This window comes from Tasmannia lanceolata, unplaced genomic scaffold, assembly GCF_043159265.1.
Source record: "Tasmannia lanceolata isolate RefF3 unplaced genomic scaffold, GAP_Taslan_0.1 ptg000015l, whole genome shotgun sequence".
Classification (NCBI taxonomy): domain Eukaryota; kingdom Viridiplantae; phylum Streptophyta; class Magnoliopsida; order Canellales; family Winteraceae; genus Tasmannia; species Tasmannia lanceolata.
In genome coordinates, this window is record NW_027518692.1 from 47,446,762 (window position 1) to 47,461,952 (window position 15,191).

Here is a 15,191-nt window from a genome sequence, read left to right on the forward strand (position 1 = left end):
TTTTTAAAAAAAAATCCCAAAACCACCCCCACCAATCGAAGGTTCCTATCCAAATGCACAACAAAACTGTTTTGATAATCAGTCTAACTCATTTGGACAGCTTTCAAAGGTTAATGCAGTTCCCAAAAAGCTCAAAGAAGCCAATTAAAAAAGAAAAGACAAGTTGGGTTTGTGTAGTTATTAAAACATGGTAGTGCCAATATCAATACCTTTTTTCCTCTTATTTTAATTCGCCATTTTATATTATTAGAAGCTTAATTTTCTTTCTGTTTACATATTTTACAAGACCATTTACCGAGGAGATTGGGAAACTTCCTCAAGCTCTACCTGTAAAATTCCAAATTTCCAATGCTACTAACCCTTTTGCATGTGAACTAATTGAATAAAAAACACAAGTAAACCAAATCCCAGTTAGTCAATGCACCAATATCACAGCACAAACCTGGTTTTCCTATCCGAATGCGCCCCAAAGAGAAAAAAAGGTTTCTAAAACCACCTCCACCAATCAAATCTGCCGAGAATCGCTTTACAGAACCACTATAAATTCATCCCATTGACGACCCATTTCAGCATCTCTTACGCTTGTTTAGCAAAAACAAATGAGTTTTGTTCCCATGTCTCTAGTCAGGGCTCTAGTGCTCCTTCAGATCTTCCTGTTCTTGTCAATTGCAACTTCTGATTCTGTTGAAGGTCATGGGATTGCTGAGAATCCTTCAGCTTTCCCCCCTCGACATAAAGTTGCCATTGAAGGCCTCATCTACTGCAAGTCGTGCGACCATCAATTCACGCCAATTCTTGGTGAGTGTTCACACCCATTACTACCGATTACAATCACTGAGTCACTCAACTCTCCCGAGTCTACTCCCTTTTACATTGGCCACGTTTTGCATTATATAGTCAATCAAACTCATTTCACTCTCCGGAGTTGAGCCAACCAAGTACTCAGTACTCAGCTATGTCAGGCCGAGTCGACGAGGATTTGCTTTGGCCTCATTTTGACCTGCATCTGCATTTTGAAACAATGTCTGCACCTGTCAAGTAAATTGAAAACTATCCATTTGACACATAAAAGTTTACAATAAGTTGCTCATTCCAAGTTTACTACTTCTTACCTTGGCCGAGTTCTAGTCGATTCTTTAGTCATTTCAAACTATCACTTCGTATTCAAGTGTAAGGTTGCAACTTGACCCGTCCTATTCAGAAATCATAGGTCTTCGTTTGGGTTGGTTTTAAAGTTGAAACCCAACCCAATCTAGGCCTAGAAGGCCCTCTAGGCCACCACGTTTATAGAAAAAAAACCCAAGCCCAATAATGTTACACACACAGGTCCTAATAAGCGACTCAGACCTTACATTTAATAGGAAGCTATGTCACAAATATGTCTGATATTTTCAAAATATAGTGATTTTATCACAGCTATGTCACAAATATGTCTGATATTTTCAAAATATAGTGATTTTATCACAACATTTTGATGAAACGACAAAATCTTGAGAAATTAAAAAATATAACGATATTTGTGACTTAGATAGGAAGCCTTTATTTTTAGGGATTTGCTAGGGAATTTCACGCAATCATTTCGTAGTTGACTTAATTTGCTTGAGGGAGCAACCATACAGGCTCACATTTTAGCTGATTTTGTCATATTCATGTAGTTAATCTGAGATGATCGGTGGTCTCCCCCGCAAAAGTCAGCTCCGAAATCACTTTATGTGAAATTTCCTAGCAAATTGTTTTTTTTTTTGGGAATTTCTAGGCAATTTTGCAGAAAGCCAATTTCGAAAACTGACTTTTGCACGAGAGAACAGCCGCCTCAGATGAATAAAACGAGTAAGACAAAATATATTTAAAAGTGAGGCTATGTATGTTTCCTCTCATGCAATTGTCAGCCTTGAAATGGCTTTATGGGAATTTCCCTAGCAAACCCCTTATTTTTATTCTTTTTTTAAAAAAATTTCTATATAGGACCATGTCTATCTAAGATGTTTATTTCGTTTTTTTTTTTAACCATTGTATGATGTGTAGGTGCGGTTGCAAGGTTACAGTGTTACAGTAGCAAAGGCGTGGTGAATCAGGAGGCTATAACAGACAAAAATGGTTACTATTACATAGAAGCCATGGATGTGACGCCCCACACTGTTCGTAGATGTCAGGTGTTCTTGGTATCCTCACCGTCCGATTCATGCAAGGTTCCCACGAACCTTCATAGGGGTGTTACTGGGGCCAGCTTGAGGCGCCACCGCGAATTTCTTGAAGGCCCCATTCCCGTTTTCCTCTTCTCTGTGCGACCCTTTGCCTTTGAACATGCCTTCTGTCCTCGTTCCCCTTAGTCACAATTGCTTAGATTATGTTTAGCTTCACAATAATGATAAGATTGTAGAAGAGTCTTATTGCCACTGTTTTATTTTGCTATATTTTCGTTTGTTCTTCAGAGTAGGGGCTTTGTGTTTCAAGAGATGGCATCTTTGTAAGGGAAATGATATCAGCACTTTCTTATTTAAATAATGGCACCTTGTTTTAATAATGCCTCTTGTTCTCTCTTTAGCTTAAGGTGCAACTTGGGCCGGGTTGAGGTCAACCCTGACGCAACATAAGCTCAACCCTAACCTAACCTAACCCAACCCAACCCAACCCTCCTTTAGATCTCTCAATTCAGCACATTTGGGGCCACAACCAAGTGCCATTGTTGGCTTAAATCTCATGTTGAACGAAGATCAATCCATTGCATAACTTTAGGATACCTTTGAATATGTAACTTTTCTTAACACCCATAATTAAACTTCGGAATATGTAATCTGGTTCACCCGTCTTCAACTTTCGAATGGACCAGATTCATTAGAGTAGGGACTCTTAGGATATATACCACCAAAATCACTACTTTTGCATAAGAGGTGTCTATGGACCCAGACGCTCCATTGGATTCAAACCATCCAAATATATATGACCAGGATTTGGGCACAACAGCTGGATCCAACCATGTCTATTGGATTCATATCATAAGGTCCGAAATTATTTTAGATCGTGACTCAGACGTAGCGGAAAGCCTTTTTTATAATGGTTGCCCGATATAAAGTACTAAACCTATACAGCTAGGAACCAATTTTTTTTAGGACCCTAATTTTTTTCATGTTTTTAGAACCGATTGTGAGTCCAATAATCAGTTTTGGACTTACAGTCGGAAGTCAAAATCCAAAACAAACAGGGCCTAAGGGATCCAATGACAAATCATTTGATCTTATGCAGCAAAGGAGCTTAAATGACAATGAAGGAAATGAAAATTGGACTTACAAAGAAAAGAGGCAGGATAGACGGTACAGTTTGGTGACCGTATTTTCAAATCAGCAATGGCTTTGGTTTCTGTTTTCGATTCAAGTGGAGACTCTCCCTTTATAACCGTGTTGAACAGTTTCTCCTATGGACATAATTTTGGGCATAGCTGCTGGATCCGATTGTGCCCATAGGATCCATATCCTAAGATCCGAAATCATTTCAGATCCCCTTTGTAGCCCCAAAATCCAAAGGAGTCATGGATCCAAATGGAGGGTAACAATATACAAAAATACCCTTATATTTCATTGTTGTATTAACAATATTTTCATATTCATTGAAACTCCGAAAGTCATGGATAAGTGAATGAGTTGTAGCAATGAATCTATTTAATGGCTCACATTAATAGGTTCATGAAAGCTTTGATTCTTTGTGAGCAACTGTTCACATTTCATGAACCTTTGGATTAGTCATTAATGGTGACTCTTGGTTTTGAGTACCCCCATTAGTGATTACTCTTGGGATTAATTAGAGATTCATGTATGACTCGTGGTAGACTTTGAATTTACGAAGAGTCATCTAGAATTCTATGAATCCATTAATTGTCACATTAAATAGGTGTATCTCTTCAATGAGTCCCTTGGTTTTCCAATGAGACCTTTGTGTTGCTATTTGGACTCTATAAATAGAGCCCTCATTCTAGCATCCAAGGGCATAAAAAGGAGACTACTCAAGAGCCTCAAGAAAAATAGAAAGTATTAAATAGAAAGCTTGCCTTATAGGATTGTTGAGTGGTGCATTACAACAATCCATTCTCCTGCTGTTTCTGGAGGTGGTTTGGCCATGTGATCCTTGCACTGGAGTTGGGCCGAATAACACTTTAAGGTGGGCGTTCAAAGACGTACGACAATATCACAATCAAGATCTTTTATAATTCATCCTTCATTCAAGTCAGTATAATTTTATAGTTTTGTACTATTTTCTTGGTTAAAATCCATTGTTTTCAACCGCTTGCTTCAACAATTTTCGTAACATTAAAAACCATATTAAAAACTCGAAACATCATTTCATTTCTAGCTTCTAGTTTCGATGACAATTCTTCTCCTTCTATCTAGTTTCTTTCCTCTCCCTTTCTCTAATCCTAAGCCCTCCCTAAATATGCATAACATAAGTAAGACCTAGGGCACTCCCGTGGATCATCGTGACCCAAACTCAAAAGTAAGACCTGAAAAGCACTCTGAAAGACGATTGGACCGATAAAGGCTTCAAATTGATAGTGACCAAGGCTGGATCCGATGAAGTGGATCCACGGAATCACCACAACTACTAATATGTGAGTCTGAATAAAAAAGGGAAATGTTATCAGCACTACTGTATTTTGATGAGGGCACTCCTCACTTTATTCAAAGTACGGTATGGCCCGCACCATAGGATGATCCAAACCGTCCATTAGATGGAACACAACCTAAATAGGACGTGCCCCAAAAATTATTTCCATAGCTCGATCCTAACACTCTGATCTATAGAGGGTTAGGATCAACCCTCTAACATTCTGATCGGAGGGTTAGAATCAAGCTATGGAAATGATTTTTGGGGCACGACCTATTTAGTCTGTGGCCCATCTAATGGACGGTTTGGATCATCCTATGGTGCGGGCCATACCGTACTTCGAATAAAGTGAGGAGTGCCCTCATCAAAATACAGTAGTGCTGATAACATTTCCCATAAAAAAAAACGTACTATAAACATATGAGAGATGCCACGAAGACATGCCTGTGTCAAGATGCCCCTAACAGTACTCTCTATTGCATCACTTATACTATTATACATCACTATTATTATTTGTTCGCCAAAAAAACCCATATATCTTATAAAATGACAATCATATCTCTACTTTGGTCTATATGCCAATACCAAGAGGGCTGAGATGGAGAACTTGACAAGATTTATAATTGAGTGGGAATCCGAAAAAAATAAATGAAACTAGGTTAGTAAAGAAGGCAGTGTGGAGAAATTTCACGGGTGTAGAAGGTAGTTTAAGGTACTTTAAAGGGGGCACTACGTGAAGGCCCCTTTTATTATGTCATATCTCATAATAGAATGTCCCAAGTTTCACATGCCTCGCATGTTACCTGTTTTATGCAACATTCTTAGCGTCACCATATGCACTGGACTCTGCGACAGTCCAACTATTCTATTTTCCACTATAAAAAGCGGAACCATTGATTTTTGTACCCCATCTAATTTGGCTTGGGAGCAATAATACGTGGGTCCCCTAGTGACCCTTAGTTGTAGGGGTGCAACTCGGGCCCCATTGGGCCGGTTGAAGCCAACCCTAGCCCAACCCGACACAGTATTTCCTCAACCCTAACGCAACGTAACTCTCTTGATTCTTAGCTATTGGGGTGCAACTCGGGCCGGTTTGTGGCCAACCCTAGGTTGCATTCCCTCAACCCTAACCCAACCTAACATGAGCCTTGGTGGAAGAAAATCAACCCTAACCCAAGCCTCCTCTAAATCTCTCAACCTCATCATAACCTGTCTAACCTTTGTTTTCCAAACGGGTCGGGTCGAGTTGGGTTGGGTTCAAGTTGGCACGTGCAAGATTTTGAAAATCACAATTAAATTAGAGGAAAGGGTTAGGTTCCGGTTAGGATCTGGTCCAGTTGCCCAAGGCCTCAACCCTAACCCAATTTGAAATTAAATCATGCTAGCTTTTCCTAACACCTGAGCTGATATCGAGTTCAGGTTGACCTTGCACCGCTACTTAGTCGAGCTCTTACACTGTTTACAGTCATTGGTTAAAAGAAAGTCATTGTACGCTCCTTCCTTAAAAGATACTAATTGGGCCATACTCATGTCTCGTATGTGATCAGGTCCGTTGTTATGAACGACAAACCTAAGTTTGTCCAAATGTCAATCAGAACACACTGATATTATGATCTTAGGTTCTTGATTCATTGAGCTTCATCTAGAGTCCCAACAAGAAAATCCAAACCATTAATTTTTGTAATTCCTTAATGTTATGCATGGAATGTCTATTTAGGATGGGACCGATACCGCGTGGATCTACTCATGAGTGGATCTATTCATGATGTTTTATAAGATCAACGATCTAGATTTCACATGCATGCTCCATGCTCCCCTTGTAGGACCCAAGTTGTATTTTACTATTGCTCGTTTTCATGTGTTCCCACCAATGGAATGAGAGGAAGAGTGTTAGAGATATACATGATTAAATAACACCAACTCTAACAACTTAAGCTTTTGGAGTAAATTGTTGTTTTACATGGTATTAGAATGAACTATTGCCTCCATACGTGTACGGCATGTACCACATGTGTAGCCAACGCAAAAACTAGGGGCCGCACTTGAGGGGGAAGTGTTGAAGTATAACACCAATTAAGCTTTTTGGAGTAATGGGTTGTTTCACAAAATAGTACCCACATTTTTGCAAGTACCCACATTTGCCCTTTCCAATTTCTACATGAATTTTCTTCCTTTTTGATGCATAGTAGATCCAAAACCCAAAAGGGAACGGCCTTTTTTTTATGCACCGTAGATCATGGTTTTAAATTCCGGCCGAAATGCGAAATTTTGGATTTCGGACAAGTCCGAAACCAAAACGTACAGAAACCGAAAATCAAGACTGAAATTTACTCAAAATTTCGGTTTAGGCCACACCGAAATTTTATTGAAATAGAAATTTAAAACCGTGCATGGTTGTGGTTTTAAATTTCGGCTGAAATTTCGGATTTCAGCCAAGTTCGGGATTTCAGACAAAATTTTGGTTTTAGCCATGGTTTAAAATTTCAGTTTCTATACCGGTTTCGGACCCATGCAATTTCGGTCGAAATTCGGTACAAAAAAAAGGCACCCATTTTATTCAATATTAAATTTCGGACCCATGAAATTTCGGTCGAAATTCGGTACAAAAAAAAGGCACCCATTTTATTCAATATTAAATTTCGGCCGAAATTACTGAAATTTCGGTCAAATATTTTTTTTAAAAAAAACAGGTTTTTTGGTTGAAATTTGGGCCGAAATAAAATACCGTTTCGGAAAAGTGACATTACGGTGTCGGTCTCCACCCGGATTTCGGTCGAAATTTAAAAACATTGTTTCAGCTAGGACCGAAATTTTACCAAAATCGAAATTTAAAACCATGCCATACATGATATATCCAAAACCCGAAACGGAACGGCACGAAGGAAAGAAGAGACTTTTCCTTCCGTATTAGAACACGGACCGTACATGCAAGGAAAACCAAATATTCTTCGCCACGCCAGCCAGACAGAAAAAGATCCGTACGGCATCTTTGATAACGACACCTCCATTCTCTTCTTTTGCAAATTCTGACTTTTTCTGATCTGGGGCCCACCCCACCCCCACAAAGTAAAAACGCAGAAACGCCCCCCCCATGGAATCTACGCACAATTCAACCCATTTAAAATATACGTATCAGATACGGCCTTAGAAGAAAAAAAACCCTAATCCGTACCAAATCGAGATCTTTTTCTGAATCACAGGAAGAAGAATACGAAGAATGCAGGTATATATCTACGATTAGATACGTATTTCAGTTTATTGAATACGGTCTAGATGTCGTGAATGTATTTATTTCTTTTTCTATTTTTAGATCTGTTGGTTTTTTAGGGTTAGCCTCTGTTTTTTCGAGTCTTGCTTTTAGTTTTAGTTTTTTTGCTGTAATGATTTGAATATTTTTTTTTTCTATCTGTTTAATGGAGTTGTCATCATCATCTTGCTTACTTTTGATTGTTTTATGAGTTGAATCTGATTTGTCATTTTTATTTGATTTTTATTATAATTTTCTTTGTGGATTTCTAGGGTTTTGACAGCTTGGTGAAGGTACGGTTTGGGGATTAGTTTCCTGGTGGAGGTGAAATTAGGGTTTGAAGGGGCCTTCTAAGATAGAAATAAAGTTTTTTTAAAGATTAATGTTTCTGTTAGTCTGTGTTGAACGAGGGTTGTGATCTGAGTTTCAAACCCTAATTCTAAGAATAAGAATAAGAAAAAACAAAGTATTTGAGATATTGATGTTATGGTAGAGAGTTGGGATCAGGGCTTAATTGATTTGATGGGGATGGAATTGAAGTTCCAAATGTCTTATTACTTCTGTTTTTCTACTTTTATGAGTTATATGAAGGGATTTGAGAATGGAGTTTTATTCTGATTGGATATTCTGAGGACTATTCTTTGTTTGTTTAGCTGTTCTGGGTTTTTGATAATGGAGGAACAGTACAATTCTTGGGTAAGAAGGGTGAAATTCTCACATACTGTTTGTTATCGATTGGATTCGTCTAGATTGTTGTCATCTTTGCCATTATCTCTGCAATCTGACTGGGATCCTCGCTTGAACGTGAAGACTGTGAGGTCTGGGCCTAGTGGCCAGCATTCTGAGAGCGTTCAAACTAACGTGGTTCCTGATAAATCTGTATCATTTCCTGATTTGAACCCTCAATATCCAGCCTCTAGGCAGAGATCAGTATCCCCAATTCCCGAAACTGTTCTTTCTGAGACATTCAAGGAAGCTAGGATTGATAGGAAAAGATTTTCCACCCCAAGTCGTAGAAGAAAAGAATCTGATAAGGGAATTATTGGCAAATTGTTTTCTAGAGATGCCCATAATTCTCAGACATCTGATACTGCTAGGACCTTTGCATCGATGAAAATCCCAGAGAGATCAAAGATTAGAAAGGAGTCCTCGTGGGCAAAATACTTCGACTATGGAGGGGGAAGGGTTTCGGCCGTAGATACTGCAGAGGAGTGGACGGTTGATCTTTCCAAGTTGTTACTTGGGCTTAAGTTTGCCTCAGGAGCACACAGTAGGCTTTACCATGGGATTTATAAAGATCAGCCTGTTGCAGTCAAAATGATTACGGTACCAGATGATGACGAAAATGGAGCCATGGCGGCCCGACTGGAGAAGCAGTTCACAAGAGAATTCACTCTTCTGTCTCATCTCCATAATCAAAATGTGATTAAGGTAATGACTCTTCCCACAAACCCTCTTACTTGGCCATTATTGAGGAAGGTTCCGAGTTATTATATAATTTATATGTGACTTCATGAACCTGAATTCATAGTGTTATAAAATTGTCTCTTCAATAAGTCTAACAGTTCCTTTAACCATTCAAGAAGGATGCTTTGGGATTGTTATGTTCAGTTGTTTGTAGATTTTCATTTGATCCCATATGTTCTTAGATTTGATGTCTCTACACTCTAGTCTCTATTGCCAAACGAATCACTAATTTCTCAACAAGGTGACCTTTTAGATTAATTACCATACACCAACTGGAAACAGCTTCCTAGAAGATATGGGCATTCATTAGTTTACAATTTTATAATGTATAAGCATGGTTTTAAATTTCCATCGAAACCAACTCAAAATGACCGAAATGCTTCCGTTTCCATCCCCACTGAAACCGAAATGATCAAAATGCATAAACCAAATCGTAAGTGTAATAGTCGTATACTATATTATTATGTATTATATAATTATAATTATACGAAATGAATGCAAAATGTGGCACATGCATTATTTATAAATATTTATATGAATTACCTGTGAAATTTGGCAGGTACTAAATTGTTTGACATGTGTGACAGTGCATGTCATTAGGTGTTTGATGTTTTTAAACCATTATGGGTTCTTGCTTATATAATGATTTCTAAGTGCACATTTATGCTTATCCTAGCCTTTCGTGTAGTTTCATCTTTAAACTCTATCACTTGCATATGTTTTCATACGTTTCCTTCATTTTACAGGATTTCCACTGAAACCGCAATGTTTCCGTTTCCATGGCGATAGAAATCGAAACCAAAACCGAAATTTAAAACCTTGTGTATAATTCATGATGTTTCTTGTCGGGTACTAAATTGTTTGACATGCGCGACAGTGCATGTCATTAGGTGTTTGATATTTTTAAACCATTATGGGTTCTTGCTTATATAATGATATCTAAGTGTGCATTTGTGCTTATTCTAGCCTTTCCTGAAGTTTCATCTTTAAACTCTATTACTTGCATATGTTTTCATACGTTTCCTTCATTTTACAGGATTTCCAATGAAACCGAAATGTTTCCGTTTCCATGGCAACCGAAATCGAAACCAAAACCGAAATTTAAAACCTTGTGTATAATTCATGATGTTACTTTCCCTTCTCATGGATGTCTCTGGTCTGATGCAGTTGGTAGCAGCATGTAGGAAACCACCAGTCTTTTGTATCATAACCGAATATCTTTCGGGAGGTTCATTGAGGGCATTTCTACACAAACTTGAGCGGAAATCTCTTCCCCTAGAGAAACTTATCCCAATTGCTCTAGATATTGCTCGAGGAATGGAGTATGTTCACTCGCAAGGGGTAATTCATCGCGACCTTAAACCTGAGAATATCCTATTTGATGAAAACTTTTGCTCGAAGGTTGCTGATTTTGGAATAGCATGTGAGGAGGCATATTGTGATTCTCTGGCTGAGGACCCAGGGACCTTTCGGTGGATGGCACCTGAGATGATCAAGCATAAGCCCTACGGCCGAAAGGTCGATGTGCACAGCTTTGGACTCGTCCTATGGGAGATGGTCACTGGAACAATTCCCTATGAGGAAATGACACCCATTCAGGCGGCTTTTGCTGTAGTGAATAAGGTATTTTTCTATATTAAAAATACTCAACTCTTTTCCTCTCTTTCCTGCTGAACTTCTAAAATTCTTTTTACATATTTGATTTCCTCTCCTCAAGAACTGGGATGAGGTCCTCCCTCTTTTACATATGACCGGAAATTACTGTTTTGCAAAGACAAGACTACTATAAGAATTGTAGAATTACACAATGAGCTAGGTGAGATGTGACATTAGCTGTTTTTCTTTAAACTATTGGACCTGGAGCACATTTCTTTTTCTTAATAATGCAATCAAATCTCCCCACTGGTGCAACTTCATAGGTATGACACTTGGAACTTAGAAGTATTGATCTTTACGCTGATTGTGCTGGAAGTGATCAAACTGCCAATATAAGGATGCCTCCGCAATAAATTATGCACCACAAGAATGTACAATTTCATGAAAGTAACCAAAATTACCAATTTTCCTTATGGAAATTGATTTTCCTCACCGCATCAAGAAAGACTTTCTGAAAATGTCCACTTTTCTAGTAGGCATTTTACTCAATTTTTTTAAGATACTCTGGCCTTTTCTGACAAGAAGAAATTTGGGCTTTTCAGAATTTGAGGCCAGTTATACCTGCTGACTGTCCGGCTGCCCTGCGAGCTTTGATTGAGCAATGCTGGGCATTGCTTCCGGAGAAGAGGCCCGAATTTTGGCAGATTGTGAAGGTGTTAGAACAATTCAAATCTTCACTTTCTCATGATGGTACGCTGAACTTGGTTCCAAACTCAACCTGCCAGGATCACAAGAAACGTCTAGTTCATTGGATTCAGAAGCTTAGCCACATGAATCCTGATAGTTCGTCACGTAAACTGTTATAACTCATCCTTTCTTTTGTTGCCTTTGTAGTTTCACCAGTTTAATATGTTATTAAAATGTTCATTTCCAAGCTTTTGCAATTATACTTTTGTAAGCGTGAGTGAGACAGAAAAGACGAGGATAGGGCTCATTGTGGTGGTTTAGGGGGAGAATCTTGTGGTGTTAGATTGGTTGAGGTTTTGTCATTTGCTCTAGCAAATGGAATGTTTTGGATCACTTTAAATCAATGGTGTGGAGATTTTGACACTGAGTGATCAAGTCTTTTAACTGCTAGGAAGGATGTCAATGTTTCAGGGACACCAATGGCCACTGAGTTTATACCTAGGTGATGGAACTTTGGGCAATGTTTAGTTGTAGAATTCGTCAGTTGCCGTTAGGCTATTTTTGGCATGCTGAGAAGACCCGTCAAGGACGGGATTGTTGTTGGTGACAAGGTTATGATGGTAGAGAACTGTCTTTATGTTTGTGTTTAGTAGGTTAGAAAGTGGTTGGAGTTAAAAAAAAATGTAGGTTACAAAGTGGTTTTGGTGCTGGTGATTGTTTTGTGGCCAGTCAAACAGTGAGCATTGTTTTTTGTTCCCTGTTAGAAATAGAACCAGTTCTGTTGGGTTACTTGGTTAGAAATTTTATAGTTTTGTATGTTGTTTCAAGTTTTAGAATTTAGGGTTGCTGGGATTGTTAGAACAGAGAGATGATAAGGGTCAGTAGCTGGCATAGAGAGGAGGGTTTTAGGCTTTTAGCGAAACTTAGTTGGGGCAACTTAAGAATAATTTTGTGTAGTTCATTGATCACTTTACTAAAGATTTCCTCGTTTTTCTTTTTTCTTTTTTCTTTTTTTGATAATGGTAGCCCAAATGGACCTAGATGTCAAGATCACTTTACTAAAACGAGGCTGGGATATTGGAGGAATAGCTGGTGTATGTATGTATCACTGATTTGATAGTGAGAAAGCTAGAGCTCAAGCTACGATCGATGTTTATTGGAGAAGTGGGAGTTGGGGGGCTGGAATAGCTGGTGTATGTATGTATCACTGAACAGGTGGTACTTGCAGGGGACATTGGAGGGATCATGATTCATGACCATTGATAAACATTAGTGGGTCCCATCAGTTTCCTAAGATGGGAGGATGGGAGCCAGCTAATGATTTTTTTGGATTGAAGGAAAAATATTGGGTAATGACAGCCCCCCACAAAACGGATAAAATCCTCCCCCCCCCCACGCCTTTAACGGTTTCTGCGAGAATGGTTTCTTTGGAAACTTCAATAACGTTATAGGGGGAGAATTTTTCCCCGTTAGAGGTGGGGAAAATATCATTCCCCAAAATATTGCTTGTGGAAATTTTATTCCTAAAGAAAAATTATGCATTTACATGTTTTAGAGGGAAATGATATGTTCATGGCTTATTTAGAGAGATATCATTCAAAAAAAAAATCTAGGGGTTTCATTATAAATTGAAGTTCCTGTAAATAAAACTTGAACTCTGATGGTTCAAGTAACCTTTTGTTTTAGTGTGTGTGTGTGTAATGGGTTTTTGAACATTTTTTGAAAGGATTGGGGGATGGAGTTGGCAGGCCGGCCTTGTTTTTCCTCCTTGATCTTTTATAGTTTTTTTCTTTTTGTTTGGATATACTTGACCTCCGTAGTCATTTATTTTCTTTAGGCTCTGTTTCTTTCAGGCTCTGTTCACTTGTTTTCCCGGGAAAGGAAAAGAAAATGTTTCTCGAGAATCTGATGTGGCATTAGGAAAAGAAATCCAGGGAATCTGTGCAGGAAAAGGTTTCCCTGGACTGTTTCTGGACTGTTCACTTGCGCAGGAAAAAGGTTTCCAGGGAAACTACTTGCCCTTCTTTTTGCACTAGTTTTTCCGGGAAGCGAAATCCGAGTGTTTTTGGTAGGAAATGAAATCCCTAGGGGGGGGGGGGATGGGCTTTTCCATGTCACTTTTTGACTTATTGTAGAAATTCCACATGTGTAATTCTATTTTCCCGGGAAAGCAAGTGAACACTAGAATTCTGTTTTGTCAATGTCTTGTCAAGGAAAAAAGAGGCTGTTTTCCAGGGATGTGCTTTCCTGGAAACGCAAGTGAACAGAGCCTCAAAGTAAAATGGGCATAAAACAAATTTATGCCCTTTTTTCTACTTAAAAATGAGTGCAAAACTTGTTTAATGCTCATTTTACATTGAAAGAAACGGAGCCTTAATAAATTGATTGCCATTCATAAATTTTATTTTTTTTTTAAAAAAAAAGGTTTGGCGATTGCATTATTTTTTGAATTATTCCCTCACCAAATAAATTATAATTATATTATTTTCCTCTAAGCCATGGAAGCGAAAAATTTTCGCAAGAAAAAAATTTCTGCCATGTTGTCTAAATTGCTTCTCAGCTTTGTAACTAAAGATGTTCCTGTAAGGCAAACGTGTTTGTTTCCAATCTCCGTACAGGTGTTGGGGTTATCCTGACCATCCATCCATTAGGATGCCCACCATGGATCAGATCATCATCTTTGAACAGGTTGTTACAATATGAAACTCATGCAATGTTAGAGATTAAACTCTTCACAGTGGCGATTTGGAAGCTACTCGTCGAAATTTCTAAATATATAAGACTAAAAAGGATAATTTTAGATCCAGTGGAGTCCTAGAAGTACAAGTGCAAATAGTCTACAAAGGGTCTGTTCATTTTGGATTTTGAGAATTGATTTTGAGTTCAAAACTGATTATGTATGTATGTACTTGTACTTCATTTTTCTTAGTGAAATTTGAAATTGTCGACCAATTTGAATTTCCCCTCGTTGCCATTCCCTCTGTAGTATCCAAGTGTAAAACAATTAATTTCTCGAAAATGATAGTGTAAAACCAACAAATGAACAAGCCTTTGGTGCGCTTTCTCAATCTTAAAATGATTCTGTAAAGAAGAGTAAGAAAAATGATAAGAAGACATTATTTCCTATGTTTGATCGAAAAAATGAGAAAACGTGTTTGCGCCATGGAACTCAGCCGAAGAAAAATCCCTGTCAACTCATTGCGGCCAAGAATGCAATTTTGATGTGGCTGGGTACTTGGTTGACGTGTTCATAACTCAAGAGACTCAAAGGAGTTTCTATTGACTTTGTGGGACAAAACGTGAAATGCAGCCAAGGGAAAAATGAGTCGACTCGGTGGAGTCCACAATGATGCAGGGGGATTTTAAAACTATGCTATTAAGAGAAGCCGAATGAACCCTATGATTCTCTGCAAGCCAGATTGTTCTTTACGTATGCAGTCAAACCTAAAAATAACCGTAATCTAGAGGACATTTAATATTGAAATTCTAATTGGATCATCTAAATACTGCTTGTAAGTATGTAAAAATACTGCTGGTAAGTCCATTTCCAAAAAAAAAAAAAATACTGCCCGTAAGCATGGTTTAAAATTTTGACCGA

At 38.3% G+C, this 15,191-nt stretch overlaps 2 protein-coding genes across 2 annotated transcripts; both read left to right on the forward strand.

Moving 5' to 3' along the window:
* Positions 1–431: 431 nt before the first annotated feature.
* LOC143892793 (pistil-specific extensin-like protein) lies at positions 432–2,428 on the forward strand. Its single transcript, XM_077397657.1, has 2 exons — positions 432–798; positions 2,026–2,428. The coding sequence occupies exons 1-2, from the start codon at positions 600–602 to the stop codon at positions 2,328–2,330; spliced, it is 504 nt and encodes a 167-aa protein (XP_077253772.1). The 5' UTR covers positions 432–599; the 3' UTR covers positions 2,331–2,428.
* A 5,236-nt stretch (positions 2,429–7,664) lies between these two features.
* On the forward strand, positions 7,665–12,020 carry LOC143891628 (serine/threonine/tyrosine-protein kinase HT1-like). Its single transcript, XM_077396159.1, has 4 exons — positions 7,665–7,819; positions 8,116–9,274; positions 10,478–10,933; positions 11,509–12,020. The coding sequence occupies exons 2-4, from the start codon at positions 8,516–8,518 to the stop codon at positions 11,770–11,772; spliced, it is 1,479 nt and encodes a 492-aa protein (XP_077252274.1). The 5' UTR covers positions 7,665–7,819; positions 8,116–8,515; the 3' UTR covers positions 11,773–12,020.
* Positions 12,021–15,191: the final 3,171 nt, after the last annotated feature.

Excerpts from the sequence above, each read along its gene's own strand:
- LOC143892793 (XM_077397657.1), top strand. The coding sequence starts at position 600 with ATGAGTTTTGTTCCCATGTCTCTAGTCAGGGCTCTAGTGCTCCTTCAG. Across the intron at positions 799-2,025 it reads TCAATTCACGCCAATTCTTG|GTGCGGTTGCAAGGTTACAG; the intron begins GTGAGTGTTCAC and ends TATGATGTGTAG.
- LOC143891628 (XM_077396159.1), top strand. The coding sequence starts at position 8,516 with ATGGAGGAACAGTACAATTCTTGGGTAAGAAGGGTGAAATTCTCACAT. Across the intron at positions 9,275-10,477 it reads ATAATCAAAATGTGATTAAG|TTGGTAGCAGCATGTAGGAA; the intron begins GTAATGACTCTT and ends GGTCTGATGCAG. Across the intron at positions 10,934-11,508 it reads CTTTTGCTGTAGTGAATAAG|AATTTGAGGCCAGTTATACC; the intron begins GTATTTTTCTAT and ends TGGGCTTTTCAG.